The sequence below is a fragment of the Panulirus ornatus genome, chromosome 12 (genome assembly GCF_036320965.1).
Source record: "Panulirus ornatus isolate Po-2019 chromosome 12, ASM3632096v1, whole genome shotgun sequence".
Lineage (NCBI taxonomy): Eukaryota > Metazoa > Arthropoda > Malacostraca > Decapoda > Palinuridae > Panulirus > Panulirus ornatus.
In genome coordinates, this window is record NC_092235.1 from 67,275,275 (window position 1) to 67,298,595 (window position 23,321).

Sequence of the window (23,321 nt, forward strand, 5' to 3'; positions counted from 1 at the left end):
CTAGTATGATCATCAATAAATCGTTCTTGTTAACATGTATAAAATACTTAACTTTTTGGTTAGACAGATAAGCCAAATGAACTGATAACCGTTTACTTAACAAGAAAGTGTGTCCGTGTGTATTGCATTTACAATCTCAATCCAATTTTATAACACCTGAAATGAGTTGCATTATCCTGGACTCTCACATTTTACCTTAACAAATTATATGTAACATGGAAGAACGCAAAGTAAAATAGTGGACATTTTGTCAATAGTTATGTCGTACTTAGAGGGACAAGTTAGTTGGGAGGTAAGTTTGAATGGAGAAAAACTGGTGGAAGTGAAATGTTTTAGATATCTGGGAGTGGATTTAGCAGCGGATAGAACCATGGAAGAGGAAGAGTCACAGGATGGGGGAGGGGGCGAAGGTTCTGGGAGCGTTGAAGAATGTGTGGAAGGCGAGAACGTTATCTCGGAAAGCAAAAATGGGTATGTTTGAAGGAATAGTGGTTACAACAATGTTATATGGTTGCGAGGCGTGGGCTATAGATAAGGTTATTCGGAGGAGGGTGGATGTGTCGGAGATGAGATGTTTGAGGACAATATGTGTTGTGCGGTTTTTTGATCGAGTAAGTAATGAAAGAGCAAGAGAGATGTGTGGTAATAAAAAGAGTGTGGTTGAGAGAGCAGAAGAGGGTGTGTTGAAATGGTTTGGTCACATGGAGAGAATGAGTGAAGAAATATTGACAAAGAGGATATATGTGTCAGAGGTGGAGGAAACGAGAAGTGGGAGACCAAATTGGAGGTGGAAGGATGGAGTGAAAAAGATTTTGAGCGATCGGGGCCTGATCATTCAGGAGGGTAAAAGGCGTGCAAGGAATAGAGTGAATTGGAATGATGTGGTATACCGGGTTCGACGTGCTGTCAATGTATTGAACCAGGGAATGTGAAGCTTCTGGGATAAACCATGGAAAGTTTTGTGGAGCCTGGATGTGGAAAGGGAGCTGTGGTTTCGGTGGATTATACATGACAGCTCGAGACTGAGTGTGAACGAAAGTGGCTTTTGTTGTCTTTTCCTATCACTACCTCGCGTGCGTACGGGAGGAAGTGGGTGTCATTTTATTTGTGGCGAGATGATGACGAGAATGAATAAAGGCATCAAGTATGAATTATGTACATGTGTATATATGTATATATCTGTGTATGTATATATATGTATGCTTTGAAATGTATAGGTATGTATACGTGCGTGTGTGGACGCGTATGTATATACATGTTTATGTGGGTGGGTTGGACTATTCTTTCGTCTGTTTTTTGCGCTACTATTTCGCTAACGCAGGGGACAGCGACAAAGTATAATGAAAATTATATATATATATATATATATATATATATATACATATATATATATATATATATATATATATATATATATATATTACTCATTCATTTTGGTTTGAAATGAGCTAGTCATTATATAAAACTATTTCTGGTCTTTATGAATATCAAGATGTGAGATTCAGTGTTACAGCCAACGCGGATCATGCTGACAAGCAACATATCACATAGTCGTTGGGATGAAGAAAGAAAAGATTTTTTTCTTATGTAAAATCTTTGTTCTTTTTACCTACTGCGAGATCAGGAATAGCCGGGGTTACGTAACTTATAATGAGGTCAAACTTTCAGCTTGGTACTGTTCTTGAGAAAGAATATCTACCAATTTACGCAGCCGAGTTATTTTCTATTAATTTATTTGTAAATGAGCAAAACTTGCAACAATTAGCATGAAAATAAAGCTGACCCACATAAATCAAAGGGTTGGAAATCCATATGTAGAGGTAAATGATAAGGAGTATTACAGTGGGTCCCTAGTAAATATTTTAACCGAACTCTAAATGAAAGCCTATAGTGCTGTATATCCACATAATGAGATTACATATTTATTCTGATGACAAAGATAATTGAACACGTGTTAACTGATCCCTTTCATGATTATATACAGGACCTCTCATGTATTACCACGGAGACGCCATATTGTAAACAATCTTTACTCGATCCAAGGGCGTCCAGGTTAGTTTGTAAATAAACAACAGCACTTGCTCTCCAAAGCTTGTCACGTGGCGAGGAGGAGGCTTCAGCATTATGCTTAGGACAAATTAGGTTGGCAGTAAGCCAAACCATGTGCCGACTGCTGCTGACAGGCACAACTAAACTAACAAAGCCCCAGTGATTAGATTCCAGGTGTTGGATTACTGTCACCACAAACCTGAATAGGTTTAACTTTAGTGTATCGTACTGGATGAGTGATAATGGTCCTAGGTCTATGTCAAATGAGGATAATGAAGACTGGCCCTTATGAGCAGTAAAGGCCGAGGTGCTTCCCTAGGTCTAAAGAAAATCTTAGTCTACGTGGCGGCCTATTGTATGTCATCTCACGGAACAGGTACTTTCTACATAGGCTTAGTGGTGTGCTGCAAACTGCGTCAGGCTAACTAATGTCTATTAACACTTGCAGTGCATGGTGAAAGGTAGGGTAGAGAGTAAGTTTCTTCTGTCTCTATACATTTCATTGACTTAGTGCTGTGCATCGTATAATCAAGTTTCAGATAAGGGTCACCTTGAGACTTACTTTAGGATGTCAGCAACTGTTTTACAGCGGAGTGGGAATTGTGGATCAGCAAAGTCCATGTTGGAGAGGCTTGGGATAGCCTAGGAACTAACATGCAATAAGGTGTCCAAGGTAAATATTGAAATCCCTTTAGTGTTATCCTAATACTGTATTAGAAATTATGTAATCTGGCTGAATGTGATTTGGGGCATATTTTTTGTCTTCGTTCATGGTAACAAATGAGTGGCTGGGAAGGGCAATGAAGATTAGGGAGAATTGTAAAAGAAAAATATGTTAACTTTTAGAAAACATCAGAATTCATATAAATTTCTCCTCATGTTCTCATGCAGTCTATAATTCTTTTCGAAAAATAATTTTTGCTTTATAATTTGCTATGTGTGTTGACATTGAGATTCTGTGTGATTTCTTGATTTCTTTGCTTCATTCCACTCTATGCAACAGATTTTTTGCAAACATTTCTTACTTAGTGATGGGGGAGGGAATGCAATAATGTAGTTGATATATTTCGACCTTAATACAGATGGGTTTCAGCACTTCACAAATTTCACAAAATCAAATCAGTTTTACATTGTTACCACAAATTCTGCTTCATATTGGAGGCCCTGCCCACTTATAAGTTAATATTGTTTGAAGACAGCAAATTAGAAGTATAGATTACTTTGAGAAGATTTGTTACAGCATAAGTACATGTAGATCAAAGGAAAAACTGATATGTAATATTTTTTGATTAGTTTTAACATGATGTACTAAACATACTTTCGAGTGATGTGATTAACTTATTTATAAGAATATGGCCCTAAATTCCACTTTTTTCTGAATAATGATGGTTAAAGGTAAGAATGTTGAGTGGAAGTGTTTTTAAGGACTTACGTTTACTTACATAAAAATCTTGCCTGACTATATGTCACATAGGGAGTACATTTTGACATGCGTATTTATGTTTAGAAATTTGATATATACAGAACCAAATAGATATGCAGTTCCTTGTGACTGTATAATATTTTCAAATATTTTTTGGTTTCGTGGGATGCAGATGCTTACTGTCAGAGAGGAACTAGGGATGCAGTCATGATGACTACAGTCTTAATTTCTTTTGCATTGGTTTTACTCTTTGTAGTATTGTAAAATTTTACTAAGTAAAAGTAATGAATATGATGGAGATTGTGTGTATATTGGCATGGTTTATGATTACATTCATGACATTAATCACTTATTTGACACAGCACGGTCATATCTTTTATTTCATCCCAGAAGAGAGACATTTGGCCACATTATAAATGATAAAGTTGTATTCTTAATTATGTTATTAGGTTTTTGAAGTTATCTTCTAGTGCTGCATTTGATCAGGGATAGTCTTCCCCTCTAGTGCAGCCAGCATATTTCCAAATATTGTTCTAAAAAGGAGACTTGTCATATGAGTTTTCTAATGTGATCATTCTCACTTGACTTTCTTATTGATGATTTTCTGTGGAAAAGATAGTCAACACTTATGTTGTTAACTGGTTTTTAGTGACCTAGTTTTTTAAAACAGAGAGTTTTACACTCTCTGGGCCTTGTCTCTTGCATCTGTCCGTGAGAGAGTGAAAGGACTTTTGCAGTTTATTCAAGTGTTTTTTACATTTAGGTCATTGTGGTGTGATGTTAGAACTGGTGTATGAATAGCTTAAGTGCTTAATGCAGCAAATATCTGTTTGGAATTATGTTACCTAGTCTTTCCTTGGTATGAACGCATGAAAGAGCATGAGTTCTCAGCATCAGCCAGTTGATTTTGTAATGTATATAATTGAATTGTAATGACAGTCATGTTATACTTTTTCTTTTCCTTGTGAAGAAAGATAATTTGTAAAGAGGTGTATTTTTACTGTACATTGTAAATGATATTACTCACATTACAAGATGTTGGTACTGCATTATGGATTTGCAGATAGAAACATGAAATGGTTGAGGGAATGAATGGTCACGCAAAGGATGAGGGAAATGGAGGTGGGACAGGAGATGAAGATAACGTTTGCCGTGACTTCTTGCGTAATGTGTGTCGTCGGGGAAAGCGGTGTAAGTTCCGTCATCCAGATGATGGAGATGCTGGATCTCAGGGTTTAACTCAGGTTAAAGCTGATTTAACCTTTTGCCATGATTACCAGAATGGGCATTGTGCTCGTCCGATGTGTAGGTGAGTAAGTTTGACTGGTTATTATTTTTATTAATTTTCTGTGTCGGAGGTATGGCTTCCCTATAAGAAGTAAATGAACTTTAGCATATACTGTAGATCCTGAGGATACATATCGAGTAGACCTTTAAAACTTAGATTTACCTCAATTTCGTGTACGTTTCTAGGTTTTGTTAATGATTATAGTCAGTTTAGTGATTGGGCATGATGTGGCTGAATGATAACTTTTGTGTATAATGTTGTCCATAAAGTTGACCAAACTTGGCTGGCCAGACATCAGACTTAGAGTTCTTATGTTTAGTTATAATGCCAATGAGTTAATGATATTTTCATCTCAAATATACAAGATGTAGAATAAGGCCATTTATGCTGATTTTTTCTCTCTTACCCATATGGTATGCACAAGTGACCTTTGCAAGATTTTCACTAAGTACTTATATGTGAGACCACGTGGCTATGTGTGTTTTATGTGATATCATGCCCTTTGTCATTGGACAGTTAAGTGGAAATTGAAGAATGCAGTTCTTAGTATGGTAATTCATTTTTAGTTGTCCATTGTTTTTTGTGGTCATTCATTTGAAAATATCACTTATGATGAAGGACTGTAGTAGCATTAGATAGCCTGAAGGACACTTAGGAAGCTCATTGGTGCTTATACTGTTAGGAACATTAGTCTCAGCAACCATATGTACGATGATTTCACCCTGAGAGTGTTGTATGCTTGTACCCATAATAAACCTTAGCCGTTTATTGCTGGAAAATATATGGTGAGTGGACAGTGCTTTTGCAGACACTGAATCTCCTCTGCAGTAATGTTGTAACCATGATTTACTCAGCAGTGAACTGTTGTTTTCATATGCTATTTAAGTTTTCTTTCATTATTGTCTTAGATAACCTCATAGATGCTGGGTGCCTTTTCATGTTCCTTCATGATTGGTGACACAACAAGGTTATGATTTATGTTTCTATTTAAGGTTTATCCACTGTACATGTGAAGATGAAGATTATTATTTGCGCACAGGAGACATACCTCCTCATGTTCTTGATCAGGCTATACGAAAGGGACAACTAGGAGATGTTGCACTTAATGGTGAAATTCCCATTTGCAAGGTAAAATTTTATGGTATTTCTCATTCTTGATTTTGAAATATTTAACATACAGTAATAGGTAACAATGATAATGGTAAAATCTTTTGTACCTAATGTTCTACAGTAATGGTAAAGAATTTGATACTGATAATTATAAGAACAATTTTTTCTTTGCCTCTTTGCTGTTTCCTTTGTAGCAGGATAGCACCAGGATGAGAGCAAGTACACCCCCCTCCCATACATACTCCTCTTACTACCACTCCTCGCTCTTATCTTCTCATTGTTTATTCAGTCAACCTTTGTGACACCACATGTTGACCTCAAACATTTTATAACCAACCCACCTTTGCCCTTGCAGACAATGACCTCTTTTTCACTCTTCTGAATGCTGCATCTAGGTTCTTGGCACCCTTTACCCACCCTATTGTTTATTTAAGCTTCCATTGTTCAAACACCCCTTACCCACCCTATGGCTTATTTAAGCTTCCATAGTTCCATTTCCGTGTATCTAAATCACTTGTCGAACTTCAGGTTCTCTTTATTCAAATAGACTTCAACCAACCTCTCTATCTCCCTTGCCACACATTATAACTTTATTGTTGTTTTCATTAACTCTCACCTTTCTCCTTGCACACACTATCCCAAGCTTAGAAACCAGCTTCTGTAGTTTCTCATTTAAGTCTTCTACCAGAGATGTCAGCAAACAGCAGTTGATCATCATACATAACAATTTTGGATTTGTACCATGTATAGCATTGTTATTATAGTTCCTTGAACAGTTTATGTCTTTCAGGACTATCTAATGGGAGAATGTTCGAGGAGAAGAGGTGGTAAGTGCAAGTTTCGGCATCTCACCCAAAGGGAGTATGAACAGGAGATATATGGTACTAATCATAGAGATGTTGATCAGGGAGCAAATTCTGTCAGCCCTGAGCGACTTGGAAACCTATGTCCTCCGGACCCCAAACGACAGAGGCTGGAACCAAAGCTTTTCCTTGCTGATTTTCATAGAGAAGGAGAGTTTATGTTTCCAATGGAAGACACGGGGAGGGATATTGTTGGAAGGGACATAAGTCTTCGAGAATTTCGAGATAGAGACCGTGAACGTGATAAGGAAAGAGATAGAAGGGGAATGGAAGAGATGCTCCTTATGCGGAAGCAGATGGAAAACTTGAAGAAGGAAAATACATCACTCAAGAAAGAAGTTTCTGATCTTAGAGCAACTAATGAGTTTCTCTTAGATCAGGTTAGTTGCATACAATCTCTTGTCATCAGTAATTGGATTAATATACAGTTACTCTGCATATCCCTTAAGCCAATGATTTTTTTTTTTCTTAGAGCAGCAAATAATTTTCAAAGATCAAATTAGTTACATGAAGTCTTCATTCATTTATGTTTGGATTTCTGTGCATTTACTTAGCACTTGCCAAAACCCTTGATAAGTGCTACTTGAAGCAATAGCACTTGCCAAAACCCTTGATAAGTGCTACTTGAAGCAACTGTGCCCAAGTGATAATCCCATTTCATCTGTGGCATTGGTCATGGAAAATATAGTTTTAAGTGTAAAGTGAAGAAATTTCTTGCAGAATCACAGAAGGCTGAAATTGTCCCAGAAAATAAAAAAAAAAGCACTTACTTGTTGAACCATACCATGCTTGCAGATTGTTTGTTCAATTTGGAAGACAGTTTGAATTCTCTAATGTTTCAAGCTGGAAGTAATTATTATATGTATTTTAGACCACTTTCATCAGTTGTAGATTTTCAGTTGAATTTGCTCATGGAAAGTTAAGACATATAGAATACTTGTGAGAGAGTTGATTATGTTACTAACTCATTACTTTAGGAGGCTGGATGAGGATGAGAGGGGAGTCATACACATATATGTTCCACGTGTGTTGGATATCATGTATGGACTGCTTTTATTAACGTGAATGAAACATTAGTGTCATTCAGAGTCTCATGCATACTACTGATTTTCAGGTAACTACGCTGCGTCTTAGTAAGGCAGGAGGTAGCATGAGAGCAGTTACAGTTCCAGCAGTAAGTTTAGCATCCACTATTCCAGTGGCCACTAGTGTCCAGCCCCTTACTGCTGCAAGACTTTCTCAGCCAATGCCTATAACTTCTGATGGCTCTGTTGTTGCGCTACCTCCTGGCCCACCTCGGCCTCCCCCACCTCCACAAGCTCCACAGCAGGCACCTCCTCAGTCAATGGCTCCTCCCTCACAGCCAGTAGGAGTTGCACCACCTGGGCCTGCAGTAGTAGGTTCAGTTGGTGGAGTTCAGGTATCGCTAGCACAAGTTTCCACTGTTTCCCTTAACCCACAAATTGCCCCAGTCACCTCCATGACCCCAACCATGGCTCCACCAGCTGCTCAAAACATGGGTCAAGCAATATCTATGAGTGGGGCAACAGGCCACTTGGTGTCATATCCTATTATGACTCAGCCGGGACTTAGACCTCAGCTCCAATGAAGCCAGGCCAGCCATGGCCCACTCACATTGTCCACTACTGTTATTGCTCCTCATGTTCCAGTTTCTAGTGTAACCACTCATATCCTTCCTTCAACATATGTTGCCATTTGGACTGATCCTAGTCAACAGGGATCAGTATAAACTGTGGAATCCTGTTCATTGAACATCTATTGAAAAGAAACAATATTTCCTGTGCAGTTATATGCACAGTGCCTGTGCCAGCATCCCACTTGCATCCAACAGAGATGGAATCAGTGATATAGAATATTATTGTAGCATACGTATTCAATAGTCTTTATGTTTAGTTGACAGAGTAGGCCATTATTGACATTAATTTTTGAAGCCAGTTTTGTTGGAATAAGGCAAAATTGATTTACATATCCCTGTTTAATCAAAACAGTGCTCCACATTGATATATTTTCATATTTGTATAATGATGTAGAAATGAATGTTGAATTTGTATTTACTACATCATGATAGTGCATTGTTTGTAGTGGGAAAGTTTGGAGAAACTATAAGGTGCACATTTTCATAGCAGATACTTGAAATGTTGGTTGTATATGAAGATTCATTTACTTGTGTATCATTTTTGTAATTATTTGCTCCTTGATTATTCATGTTCAGAATTATTTCTAACTGCTGAAACAAAACTTTTATATTCGTAATAGTATCTGAAATGTTGATGGAACTACTGAATATTTCTGTGAAGTAAATAAATGACACCAACATCCTTCCATGTCTTATCATACTTGTGGTAAAATTATTAATATTTATTGATAAAGGAAGGAATTGGTTAATGAAACCCCAGCTTCTAAAGTCAAGCACAAGTGGCAATGTTATTGGTCTGTTATCCTAGAGTTTTAGTCCGGTTCATAGACTTGCTCCGTTAGTTTAATATAATTTTTCTTATCTTTTATATGTGAATTTTATTATTTCCATATCATTACAGATTATAAACTTTGGCTTTTTCCACCATGACCATTAACAGTAGTCAGAGATCTGTGAATATGATTATCCGTCAGTGCTCAGATATTTTCTTTTTACTGAAATGAAAAGTGTTTTGATAGATATTTGGCTTGACACAAATATTCAGAATGATGTTTTCCATAGAGCTTGGTGGCATAAACAGTCTTTTCCAAAGACATTGATAGTGAATACTTATGTATTCACTCTAGTATCAGAGTAGCAGCTTTGTAGTTTTGCACAAAAAGTCTGCCTTAAGTAGAATATTAAAAAAGAAATAGATTTTGAGTATTTTTCTATTTTTACTGACTCGAGCAGAGTTTCATCATAATTGGTCTTGAGAGTTGTTATCTGTATTGATATTCTATATGCTACAAATGCCAATCAGTTATTCCAGCAATTATTAAAGATCCACTACTTTGTTGTTACATAAGCAGTTTGTTGTTTCCATAACTTACTAGGCAAAGTTTGTTAGCAATTTTTGCTTGGAGTTACTGGGGATTTCATGTTCACTGTTGTGATGAGTCTTGGATTGGCTCACACTTCCACTGCAAGGCTGCTACTAAGCTCAATAAGTCGGTAATGAGAAAAACAGCTGTTATTGTAATTACATGTTTATGTTATCTAAGCAGTATCACTCAGAAATTAACTGTAAATTGCAGTATTGTACATTGAATATTGCCTCTTGATATTTACCTTGTGTTACCATGAGAGTCTAACAATAGGTCATTTGTGTTTTTCAACCTCAGCCATGTATTAAATTTAGTGACATAAACAATGAACTCCAGCAATATTCAGTCATAGGAATAACTTTTAAGTGTATATTTTGAATGGGGATTATCTGAGGATTTTTTCCTCCAGGCATTACCTGGCATCACTCCTTTTTCTTTCGTTCAGTTTAATTGGTCTTACAGGGGTATTATGAATAAGGTTGTTTTTCCCCTTGGAGGGGTTTGTGATGTTAGATGGAGGTGATGACCTACCATCTCTTGCATTTTTGATGTCTTGGTAATTACCTGACAACTGTGTTAATGTTTTGAATTTTTTTAATGGGAAAAAATGTATGTACAAAAATTTTCCCCGTGATTCATGTGATTCCCTAGTCCCTGATGTTAATTTTTTGTTATGTGGGATATCACTTTTGCATGAAAGGGATGACATGTTGAAGCTCTTAATTATTAAGTATATTTATTTTTTCCTGACTTTTGATCTTTGATTAAAAGTATCAGGTTATTTTTCCATGCTCAAAACTTGATGTGATGAGAGTGTTATTTTCTCCCTCCAGTAAATCTTACTACTAAGGCTGTATTACCATCCATAACAAATGATGCACATTTCACTTCATTCACACAATTACAGATTTGTATACCATACTTTGATAATGTTCTGGAGTGGCACTATGTAAGTTGGCATTAGATGCTGATAATTTGAATTGGTTCTTACTCAGCTAAGAGTATGAGGGAAGAACACTTTGTGAGCTCATTTTTGTAGAACTAGTTGTAAGTCCATGCACTTATATATTTTGCGTGCATTGTAACTCATGTAGAATAAAGATTTTTAGAGAACATTTATTCTGAGCTTTTGTCATCTCTTGCATAACCTTTGGGGATAAACAAACTTTACGGAAATATATTGGTTGTCTTAGAATTTAGAACTGTATATTTAATCAATAACAAATTGGTATGCATGGCAATGTAGTTCAGCAAACTTTAGGGCTCAGTTATTCTTCCCACTTAAATGGGTGAGGCCGTTGTTTATTTTTTCCTGATACCTTGCTCAAAGGGGAAAGGTGAAAAACATTCATGGTGAGGTTTCAGAAGACAAAATTTCTCCTTGCATGCATATTTTCACTGAGAGTTGCATGTTGACTCATTACAAATTTTTGTACAGAACTTGGGTTACTTATTGACCCAGAACTTACAAGGTTACCTCTAATGGGACATTCAAAACAGCATAAGCCAAAAAAGACTATTCTCCTAAGGGGGATGACTAATCATGGCCAAATTTTGCATTACAAATATGCAGTTACTCCCACTAATAAACAATAGCGCTAATCCTGAGCTTGTTTATATTGATATACACTTCATTTTACGATTATCAAGAATTATAAATCACAGTCTCATGATGTCAGTCTTAAATCATGTATAGCAATGTTTGCTTCAGGTTTTCAAGAGTTAGAGTTAGAGCCAGCTCATGTAAGGAATTTCTTGAATAATGCATTTATTCTAATGTGATTTAATGGAAGCTCGGTATATTGCAAGAGTCAGTGTTAGCACAGAAATAGCATTGCCAAGAGTTGATTAGGACCCAGTATCATGGCAGATGTTTCACATCACACTTGCAGCATAGCTCTTGATGTATATTGGCTCAACATAAACTGTACCTTGTACTTTGTTGAGAAAACTGTAAGCTTGCCAGCATTTTGATAAGTGTTATTTAAAGTTTAGTATATCGGTAAGTTTAATTCAGCTAGGGAAATGATTGTTGCTAATTCGTGTATGAAGTTATGAATGTTCAGGCTGTCATTACAAGCTGAATTTTAGGCTACCTTTCACCATCCTCATCCTGAAGTTGTTTTGCCAACCTTCATGTTACTTTTCATGCAGTTATAGTACACCAGTCTAATTTCCTTATTAGAATTTAGTGTAGGATTTTTCGTACTTTGCAGATTGATCAGTGAGGAATGCTCTTGGAAGGGTAAATAAGAGCTAAAATCTAATCACATGTTCTATAGTGGGTGGTCATTATATCTCAAAAATGAACCCCAGGATCACTGTGAACAAGCCTATATACCTGTCTCTATCTTTGATGCCTGTCCCAACTGGAACTCCCTCAAGGGGGTGGCCACGGCAATAGATTCTCCATAGATAGTGAACATCAGTGCTGCTTCTTAGCCTTTAGTACCTCACTCATAAGAGTCCACTGGCAGAAGACAACTCTAACACATTGTTTGCAGAGGCTCCTACCTAATGTTTCATCTGACTTCCTACTTTATCTACCTAATGTTTCTGCCTAATGCTCCTGCCTAAATGTTCCTACTTACTGATTCCATCTGCTGCTCCTACCGTTTTGCCAAAGGCAAGGGGTAACACATTGCACTCATCACAGGAAAATTTATTTATGAAGAATGAGCTGTGTGAATTAAGTGTTGTCAGATGATACATATAACGGGGAGAGATTGTATGTTTGTGGACAGAATGCCATTAGTCCACTTATGGATGAGGCTGACAGAAAAAGACAGCTACCTGGGTCAGGGGAGTCAAATTTGTCAGCCACTGAAGTGCTGGCTCACTACGCAGCTGTCAATGACCCTCCCAATACCCAAGTGGTGGTCGTTAGCTGCCTATCAACTACTACCTAGGTAGGAATTAAGGCAATTTTTTTTATTTCATAAAAGTGGTCATATTAGGAGATAACACTGTTAGTAGCAGAGCAGTGTATATGGAAAAGTTTAACAAATAAGTACTGAATTCTGCTTGTATTGGCATATATGGAATTCTTCACAATTGTAACCTGTGGGAAACAGATGTAGCCCCACAGATGTAAAGCTCCTTCCCTAGACACAAACACAGGCAACAGAAATATGAACTGTAAACTTGAGGATGAACACACACACACACAAGCCAGTAAGCCACTGAAAAGGCTGCTGCTGGTTAGCAAAGTTTAAGAGTGGTGTTATATTAAATCACTTCCAGAAGACCTATCCCAGTATTTCCCAAACTAAATTAAAAGGCAGTCTTTTGAATGTCCAAATGATCAACAAGTTCTCTGGATATTCATCTTTTTGACCTAATAATTTTGATATTTTTGGATAAAGATGTTAACATCAACTGTATAGAACATATTTATATTTATTTATTATACTTTGTCGCTGTCTCCCGCGTTTGCGAGGTAGCGCAAGGAAACAGACGAACATAGAACATATATATATTTATATTATGGATGTGAATCTGTTAATATGTATATCTAGCTGGAGTCATGAGTGACTAACATTCAAATACATAAGAGGTAGTAAAAATCAGCTTAGTAATGCTAGTAGTGCACCATGACTGAAACCTACATATATGAGAGTATGTGGATGATTTTTTTTTCAATTTTATCCTATTGATGAGGCACCTGAGATAGTAGACCATCAAAGTTTGGTGTTATACTTGCTGTTATCATTCATTTGGATACTGTTCATTTATATTTTTCAATATTGTGCTATATATGTGCACTATAGAGAGCTTAAAGAACACATTTTATGAAGGCCTGCTGAATCATAGGAACTGAACAATGACACAATGCCAATCACCTGTGCAAAGTCTGTCTTGAAGCTCCTATACAACTCTCAGAATTGAACAAAAGAATGTTCACTTTGTAGTCCCCCATCTCAATTCACTCATGGCCTAAATGATCCTGACTATGAGAGGTATCCTTTCCACTGGTAGCACCAGTTAAATGGCCTGAGTTTTTTCTCAAATTATGATATGTAACAACAGAAGGCTCTTAATATTTTGGTAATTGGAGTCATCTCATGCACCCAGTGGATTATACAGAACTTATGCTCAGATTAGATATCAGTGAAATGCCACTGTGATTAGCAGAGTCTGCACATTTCTGGTAATTCACTGAAGCACCCAGTTTACTCAAGCACCCACTTTAGCTACTGTTTCTTTGTAGAATTTGAGCTTGAGAATCGCTTGTTCAGACTATTTCACAAAGTCGAGATATGCTACTAGAAAGGTCAGACATGAGATGTATCATCATCTCTGCATAATGTTATGAAACTGGAGGGTAAGTTCTTAATTGTGTAACATCAAGCCTACTCGCAAACTTTCTTGTACTTGTTGAAGTGTCTGATAGTCTGCATGATACTGTAAAGTACACCATAATCTGCTAGTAATTGTTGTTCAAGTGGGATTACTACTTTTATATGTTGATAATGACAAAACAATACTGAAAGTGATGATATTGTGTTATACTCTCAATTGTGATGATCACATTTTGGTTTTATGATGTCACTAATTCTTCTGAGGAAGACTGTAAGCTAAAAACTCATATTTACTTTTTATTTTTTATTTATTTATTTTGTTTTGTCGCTGTCTCCCGCGTTTGCGAGGTAGCGTAAGGAAACAGACGAAAGAAATGGCTCAACCCACCCCCATACACATGTATATACATACACGTCCACACGCAAATATACATACCTATGCATCTCAATGTACACATATATATACACAGACAGACACATACATATATACCCATGCACACAATTCACACTGTCTGCCTTTATTCATTCCCATCGCTACCTCACCACACATGGAATACCATCCCCCTCCCCCCTCATGTGTGCGAGGTAGCGCTAGGAAAAGACAACAAAGGCCCCATTCGTTCACACTCAGTCTCTAGCTGTCATGCAATAATGCCCGAAACCACAGCTCCCTTTCCACATCCAGGCCCCACACAACTTTCCATGGTTTACCCCAGGCGCTTCACATGCCCTGATTCAATCCACTGACAGCACGTCAACCCCGGTATACCACATCAATCCAATTCACTCTATTCCTTGCCCGCCTTTCACCCTCCTGCATGTTCAGGCCCCGATCACTCAAAATCTTTTTCACTCCATCTTTCCACCTCCAATTTGGTCTCCCACTTCTCCTTGTTCCCTCCACCTCTGACACATATATCCTCTCGGTCAATCTTTCCTCACTCATTCTCTCCATGTGCCCAAACCATTTCAAAACACCCTCTTCTGCTCTCTCAACCACGCTCTTTTTATTTCCACATATCTCTCTCACCCTTACATTACTTACTCGATCAAACCACCTCACACCACACATTGTCCTTATATTATATATTATTTTATTATATTTGCTCACTTTCCCACATCAGCAAGGTGGCACCAGGAAACAGACAAAGAATAACCCATCCACTCATATACACATGTGTATACATTAATGTCCATACACACTTATATACATATACACATCAACATTAAAACAGCGGGGGGGGGCAGAGGGAGCGGGGGGCCAGAAATCCTCCCCTCCTTGTATTAACTTTCTAAAATGGGAAACAGAAGAAGGAGTCACGCGGGGAGTGCTCATCCTCCTCGAAGGCTCAGAGTGGGGTGCCTAAATGTGTGTGGATGTAACCAAGATGTGAAAAAAGGAGAGATAGGTAGTATGTTTGAGGAAAGGAACCTGGATGTTTTGGCTCTGAGTGAAACGAAGCTCAAGGGTAAAGGGGAAGAGTGGTTTGGGAATGTCTGGGGAGTAAAGTCAGGGGTTAGTGAGAGGACAAGAGCAAGGGAAGGAGTAGCAATACTCCTGAAACAGGAGTTGTGGGAGTATGTGATAGAGTGTAAGAAAGTAAATTCTCGATTAATATGGGTAAAACTGAAAGTTGATGGAGAGAGGTGGGTGATTATTGGTGCATATGCACCTGGGCATGAGAAGAAAGATCAAGAGAGGCAAGTGTTTTGGGAGCAGCTGAATGAGTGTGTTAGTGGTTTTGATGCACGAGACCGGGTCATAGTGATGGGTGATTTGAATGCAAAGGTGAGTAATGTGGCAGTTGAGGGAATAATTGGTATACATGGGGTGTCCAGTGTTGTAAATGGAAATGGTGAAGAGCTTGTAGATTTATGTGCTGAAAAAGGACTGATGATTGGGAATACCTGGTTTAAAAAGCGAGATATACATAAGTATACTTATGTAAGTAGGAGAGATGGCCAGAGAGCGTTATTGGATTACGTGTTAATTGACAGGCGTGCGAAAGAGAGACTTTTGGATGTTAATGTGCTGAGAGGTGCAACTGGAGGGATATCTGATCATTATCTTGTGGAGGCTAAGGTGAAGATTTGTATGGGTTTTCAGAAAAGAAGAGTGAATGTTGGGGTGAAGAGGGTGGTGAGAGTAAGTGAGCTTGAGAAGGAGACCTGTGTGAGGAAGTACCAGGAGAGACTGAGTACAGAATGGAAAAAGGTGAGAACAATGGAAGTAAGGGGAGTGGGGGAGGAATGGGATATATTTAGGGAATCAGTGATGGATTGCGCAAAAGATGCTTGTGGCATGAGAAGAGTGGGAGGTGGGTTGATTAGAAAGGGTAGTGAGTGGTGGGATGAAGAAGTAAGAGTATTAGTGAAAGAGAAGAGAGAGGCATTTGGACGATTTTTGCAGGGAAAAAATGCAATTGAGTGGGAGATGTATAAAAGAAAGAGACAGGAGGTCAAGAGAAAGGTGCAAGAGGTGAAAAAAAGGGCAAATGAGAGTTGGGGTGAGAGAGTATCATTAAATTTTAGGGAGAATAAAAAGATGTTCTGGAAGGAGGTAAATAAAGTGCGTAAGACAAGGGAGCAAATGGGAACTTCAGTGAAGGGCGCAAATGGGGAGGTGATAACAAGTAGTGGTGATGTGAGAAGGAGATGGAGTGAGTATTTTGAAGGTTTGTTGAATGTGTTTGATGATAGAGTGGCAGATATAGGGTGCTTTGGTCGAGGTGGTGTGCAAAGTGAGAGGGTTAGGGAAAATGATTTGGTAAACAGAGAGGAGGTAGTGAAAGCTTTGCGGAAGATGAAACCGGCAAGGCAGCAGGTTTGGATGGTATTGCAGTGGAATTTGTTAAAAAAGGGGGTGACTGTATTGTTGACTGGTTGGTAAGGTTATTTAATGTATGTTTGACTCATGGTGAGGTGCCTGAGGATTGGCGGAATGCGTGCATAGTGCCATTGTACAAAGGCAAAGGGGATAAGAGTGAGTGCTCAAATTACAGAGGTATAAGTTTGTTGAGTATTCCTGGTAAATTATATGGGAGGGTATTGATTGAGAGGGTGAAGGCATGTACAGAGCATCAGATTGGGGAAGAGCAGTGTGGTTTCAGAAGTGGTAGAGGATGTGTGGATCAGGTGTTTGCTTTGAAGAATGTATGCGAGAAATACTTAGAAAAGCAAATGGATTTGTATGTAGCATTTATGGATCTGGAGAAGGCATATGATAGAGTTGATAGAGATGCTCTGTGGAAGGTATTAAGAATATATGGTGTGGGAGGAAAGTTGTTAGAAGCAGTGAAAAGTTTTTATCGAGGATGTAAGGCATGTGTACGTGTAGGAAGAGAGGAAAGTGATTGGTTCTCAGTGAATGTAGGTTTGCGGCAGGGGTGTGTGATGTCTCCATGGTTGTTTAATTTGTTTATGGATGGGGTTGTTAGGGAGGTGAATGCAAGAGTTTTGGAAAGAGGGGCAAGTATGAAGTCTGTTGGGGATGAGAGAGCTTGGGAAGTGAGTCAGTTGTTGTTCGCTGATGATACAGCGCTGGTGGCTGATTCATGTGAGAAACTGCAGAAGCTGGTGACTGAGTTTGGAAAAGTGTGTGGAAGAAGAAAGTTAAGAGTAAATGTGAATAAGAGCAAGGTTATTAGGTACAGTAGGGTTGAGGGTCAAGTCAATTGGGAGGTGAGTTTGAATGGAGAAAAACTGGAGGAAGTGAAGTGTTTTAGATATCTGGGAGTGGATCTGGCAGTGGATGGAACCATGGAAGCGGAAGTGGATCATAGGGTGGGGGAGGGGGCGAAAATCCTGGGGGCCTTGAAAAATGTGTGGAAGTCGAGAACATTATCTCGTAAAGCAAAAATGGGTATGTTTGAAGGAATAGTGGTTCCAACAATGTTGTATGGTTGCGAGGCGTGGGCTATGGATAGAGTTGTGCGCAGGAGGATGGATGTGCTGGAAATGAGATGTTTGAGGACAATGTGTGGTGTGAGGTGGTTTGATCGAGTGAGTAACGTAAGGGTAAGAGAGATGTGTGGAAATAAAAAGAGCATGGTTGAGAGAGCAGAAGAGGGTGTTTTGAAGTGGTTTGGGCACATGGAGAGGATGAGTGAGGAAAGATTGACCAAGAGGATATATGTGTCGGAGGTGGAGGGAACAAGGAGAAGAGGGAGACCAAATTGGAGGTGGAAAGATGGAGTGAAAAAGATTTTGTGTGATCGGGGCCTGAACATGCAGGAGGGTGAAAGGAGGGCAAGGAATAGAGTGAATTGGAGCGATGTGGTATACCGGGGTTGACGTGCTGTCAGTGGATTGAAGCAAGGCATGTGAAGTGTCTGGGGTAAACCATGGAAAGCTGTGTAGGTATGTATATTTGCGTGTGTGGACGTATGTATATACATGTGTATGGGGGGGGGGTTGGGCCATTTCTTTCGTCTGTTTCCTTGCGCTACCTCGCAAACGCGGGAGACAGCGACAAAGTATAATAATAAAAAAAAAAAAAATATTAAAACAGACATATACATATTTATACATGTGCATAATCATACTTGCTTACCTTCATCCATTCCTTGCTCTACCCTCCCCCACAGGAAACAGCATCGCTACCCCCTGCTTGTGCTTCATTAGCTATCATCCATACTTTCATCAGTCCAGTGAATCTTATGCATCATAACTCCTAGATGAGATTCTTCAATGATATCATCTGGCCAGGTCATCCAGTTATCTCTGTTAATAAACCGGCTATGGACAACCCAGACCCACTCTTCTAGATCTCCTATTGTCAAAATTTCAAAACTTAACCACTATAGGTGATGGTCAGTATCATGAATGATGAAAGTCAATTTACCAAGGGTGCCCAACATTCCTTATCATCTACTGCCAAAATGCATTGTGGATTAATTCCCACCTTTTCATAATTTACCCTTCGCTTCTATTGGAGCCCAGATTTTTCACCTGTTCTCTTAATCCACTGAGCTATTATATGATGTGATCATCAATCATCATCTGGTCACTTCATAAACACACCACCAAATATTGTAGAGGATTGGCAGATATTTTCAACCCTTAGGATGGTATGGTTGATTCTGAATCATAAATATTGCAATACGATTTTAACTGCTCATTGTTGTGAACTTAAAATACAATGGACATAGAACTGATTTTCAGTCCTCCGCAAACAATTAAATGCTAAGTGGATACTAAGTTAAAACCAGAAAGTCTTTGAACAGAACATATGTGAAAGAGGAGATATTGCTCAAATTAACCAGTATAGAGTGAACTGAAACGATGTGGTATACCGGGGGGGGGGGGGGGGTCGACATGCTGACAATGAGCTGAATCAGGACATGTGAAGCGCCCGCTGTAAACTATGTATATATATACATAGAAGAAAGTTAAGAGTAAATGTGAATAAGAGCAAGGTTATTAGGTACAGTAGGGTTGAGGGTCAAGTCAATTGGGAGGTAAGTTTGAATGGAGAAAAACTGGACGAAGTAAAGTGTTTTAGATATCTGGGAGTGGATCTGGCAGCGGATGGAACCATGGAAGCGGAAGTGGATCATAGGGTGGGGGAGGGGGCGAAAATCCTGGGAGCCTTGAAGAATGTGTGGAAGTCGAGAACATTATCTCGGAAAGCAAAAATGGCTATGTTTGAAAGAATAGTGGTTCCAACAATGTCGTATGGATGCGAGGCGTGGGCTATGGATAGAGTTGTGCACAGGAGGGTGGATGTGCTGGAAATGAGAAGTTTGAGGACAATGTGTGGTGTGAGGTGGTTTGATCGAGTAAGTAATGTAAGGGTAAGAGAGATGTGTGGAAATAAAAAGAGCGTGGTTGAGAGAGCAGAAGAGGGTGTTTTGAAATGGTTTGGGCACATGGAGAGAATGAGTGAGGAAAGATTGACCAAGAGGATATATGTGTCGGAGGTGGAGGGAACAAGGAGAAGAGGGAGACAAAATTGGAGGTGGAAAGATGGAGTGAAAAAGATTTTGTGTGATCGGGGCCTGAACATGCAGGAGGGTGAAAGGAGGGCAAGGAATAGAGTGAATTGGATCGATGTGGTATTCCGGGGTTGACGTGCTGTCAGTGGATTGAAGCAAGGCATGTGAAGTGTCTGGGGTAAACCATGGAAAGCTGTGTAGGTATGTATATTTGCGTGTGTGGGACGGTATGTATATACATGTGTATGGGGGGGGGGTTGGGCCATTTCTTTCGTCTGTTTCCTTGCGCTACCTCGCAAACGCGGGAGACAGCGACAAAGTATAATAATAAAAAAAAAAAAAATATTAAAACAGACATTATACATATTATTACATGTGCATAATAATATTGCCTTACCTTCATCCATTCCTTGCTCTACCCTCCCCCACAGGAAACAGCATCGCTACCCCCTGCTTGTGCTTCATTAGCTATCATCCATACTTTCATCAGTCCAGTGAATCTTATGCATCATAACTCCTAGATGAGATTCTTCAATGATATCATCTGGCCAGGTCATCCAGTTATCTCTGTTAATAAACCGGCTATGGACAACCCAGACCCACTCTTCTAGATCTCCTATTGTCAAAATTTCAAACTTAACCACTATAGGTGATGGTCAGTATCATGAATGATGAAAGTCAATTTACCAAGGGTGCCCAACATTCCTTATCATCTACTGCCAAAATGCATTGTGGATTAATTCCCACCTTTTCATAATTTACCCTTCGCTTCTATTGGAGCCCAGATTTTTCACCTGTTCTCTTAATCCACTGAGCTATTATATGATGTGATCATCAATCATCATCTGGTCACTTCATAAACACACCACCAAATATTGTAGAGGATTGGCAGATATTTTCAACCCTTAGGATGGTATGGTTGATTCTGAATCATAAATATTGCAATACGATTTTAACTGCTCATTGTTGTGAACTTAAAATACAATGGACATAGAACTGATTTTCAGTCCTCCGCAAACAATTAAATGCTAAGTGGATACTAAGTTAAAACCAGAGTCTTTGAACAGAACATATGTGAAAGAGGAGATATTGCTCAAATTAACCAGTATAGAGTGAACTGAAACGATGTGGTATACCGGGGGGGGGGGGGTCGACATGCTGACAATGAGCTGAATCAGGACATGTGAAGCGCCCGCTGTAAACTATGTATATATATACATAGAAGAAAGTTAAGAGTAAATGTGAATAAGAGCAAGGTTATTAGGTACAGTAGGGTTGAGGGTCAAGTCAATTGGGAGGTAAGTTTGAATGGAGAAAAACTGGACGAAGTAAAGTGTTTTAGATATCTGGGAGTGGATCTGGCAGCGGATGGAACCATGGAAGCGGAAGTGGATCATAGGGTGGGGGAGGGGGCGAAAATCCTGGGAGCCTTGAAGAATGTGTGGAAGTCGAGAACATTATCTCGGAAAGCAAAAATGGCTATGTTTGAAAGAATAGTGGTTCCAACAATGTCGTATGGATGCGAGGCGTGGGCTATGGATAGAGTTGTGCACAGGAGGGTGGATGTGCTGGAAATGAGAAGTTTGAGGACAATGTGTGGTGTGAGGTGGTTTGATCGAGTAAGTAATGTAAGGGTAAGAGAGATGTGTGGAAATAAAAAGAGCGTGGTTGAGAGAGCAGAAGAGGGTGTTTTGAAATGGTTTGGGCACATGGAGAGAATGAGTGAGGAAAGATTGACCAAGAGGATATATGTGTCGGAGGTGGAGGGAACGAGGAGAAGTGGGAGACCAAATTGGAGGTGGAAAGATGGAGTGAAAAAGATTTTGTGTGATCGGGGCCTGAACATGCAGGAGGGTGAAAGGCGGGCAAGGAATAGAGTGAATTGGATCGATGTGGTATTCCGGGGTTGACGTGCTGTCAGTGGATTGAATCAGGGCATGTGAAGCGTCTGGGGTAAACCATGGAAAGTTGTGTGGGGCCTGGATGTGGAAAGGGAGCTGTGGTTTCGGGCATTATTGCGTGACAGCTGGAGACTGAGTGCGAACGAATGGGGCCTTTGTTGTCTTTTCCTAGTGCTACCTCGCACACATGAGGGGGAGGGGGATGGTATTCCATGTGTGGCGAGGTGGCGATGGGAATGAATAGGGGCAGACAGTGTGTTGTGTGCATGGGTATATATTTATGTGTCTGTGTGTGTATATATATGTGTACATTAAGATGTATAGGTATGTATTTGTGTGTGTGTGTGTGTACATTGTGTATGGGGGTGGGTTGTGCCATTTCTTTCGTCTGTTTCCTTGCGCTACCTCGCAAACGCGGGAGACAGCGACAAAGCAAAATAAATATAAAATATATATATATATATATATATATATATATATATATATATATATATATATATATATATATATATATATATATATATATGTGTGTGTGTGTGTGTGTGTGTGTGTGGGAGCAGAGAGAGAACGATCATGACGAAGAGGTTATGCAGGTCAGAAGTGGAGGAAGCAGGGAAAAGGAGATGGAATGACAAATGCTTTAAAGGTTAGCATGCTTGAACATGCAGGAGGGTGCAAGACATGCAAGGGATAGCATGAAATGGAGCGATGTGATATACAGGGGACGACATGCTACGCCATGTGTTGAACTAGGCCATATGAAGCAGTAGGGGGGAATCGTAGAAACACCTATGGGGTCTGGTTGTGGATGTAATTTAATGGGGTAATTTCTTTCTATTTTCATGACGCCAGTCTAAGTATGATAATGATTATCTAGTCGGAGAGATCTTTACTCAAGACTTGAAACGATATATGGTATTCTTTCAGTGCAGGCAGATAAAATTTGGGTTGCATATGGTAACCTTTCATTATTTTTTGTGTACGGTGGGATTTCCTTACAATGCGCCACAGTCATACTCTATGTAACATCTGATCTATGATAACTTTAAAGACTTTAAAGATATTAATGAAGAAAGTGCTTAGGGCAAAATTTAAAGGGGGGTGGGGGGAGAAGGGAGTGGCACCCTTTGGTAAACAATCCCGTCTACAACAAGTCATCCACACTGGGGGGGCCTCCAAATTCACCTTTCTTTCCATCAACCGAAGACATAAATGACAAATTTGTTTTACTTTTCGTATAAGTATGAATCTAGGAATTCGTGTTGAGGATGGTGCAAACAGTTCAGGTGCTTGGGAAAAAATCTTGTATGGTAAATCATCGCAAATACATTTTTTTTTCATCTAGGGTGAGTGACCCTGTTTTTAAGAGTATTACATGATGAATAAAAAGGTTTGGTAATCATATTTTTCTTTCTTATATTATAAT

General features: G+C 39.1%; 1 protein-coding gene across 3 annotated transcripts; it reads left to right on the top strand.

Annotated features, from left to right (window-relative positions):
* The first annotated feature begins 1,989 nt into the window (after positions 1-1,989).
* Positions 1,990-10,876, top strand: LOC139752166 (zinc finger CCCH domain-containing protein 10-like). Of its 3 annotated transcripts, none has more exons than XM_071668108.1 (5): positions 1,990-2,052; positions 4,536-4,781; positions 5,753-5,888; positions 6,661-7,113; positions 7,848-10,876. In XM_071668108.1, the coding sequence occupies exons 2-5, from the start codon at positions 4,549-4,551 to the stop codon at positions 8,340-8,342; spliced, it is 1,317 nt and encodes a 438-aa protein (XP_071524209.1). In that variant the 5' UTR covers positions 1,990-2,052; positions 4,536-4,548; the 3' UTR covers positions 8,343-10,876. The 3 variants fall into 3 exon arrangements, with proteins under 3 accessions (XP_071524209.1, XP_071524210.1, XP_071524211.1); XM_071668109.1 differs by having other exon boundaries at positions 2,016-2,425; XM_071668110.1 differs by lacking the exon at positions 1,990-2,052 and adding an exon at positions 2,582-2,722.
* Positions 10,877-23,321: the final 12,445 nt, after the last annotated feature.

Excerpts from the sequence above, each read along its gene's own strand:
- LOC139752166 (XM_071668108.1), top strand. The coding sequence starts at position 4,549 with ATGGTTGAGGGAATGAATGGTCACGCAAAGGATGAGGGAAATGGAGGT. Across the intron at positions 4,782-5,752 it reads TGTGCTCGTCCGATGTGTAG|GTTTATCCACTGTACATGTG; the intron begins GTGAGTAAGTTT and ends TTTCTATTTAAG. Across the intron at positions 7,114-7,847 it reads ATGAGTTTCTCTTAGATCAG|GTAACTACGCTGCGTCTTAG; the intron begins GTTAGTTGCATA and ends ACTGATTTTCAG.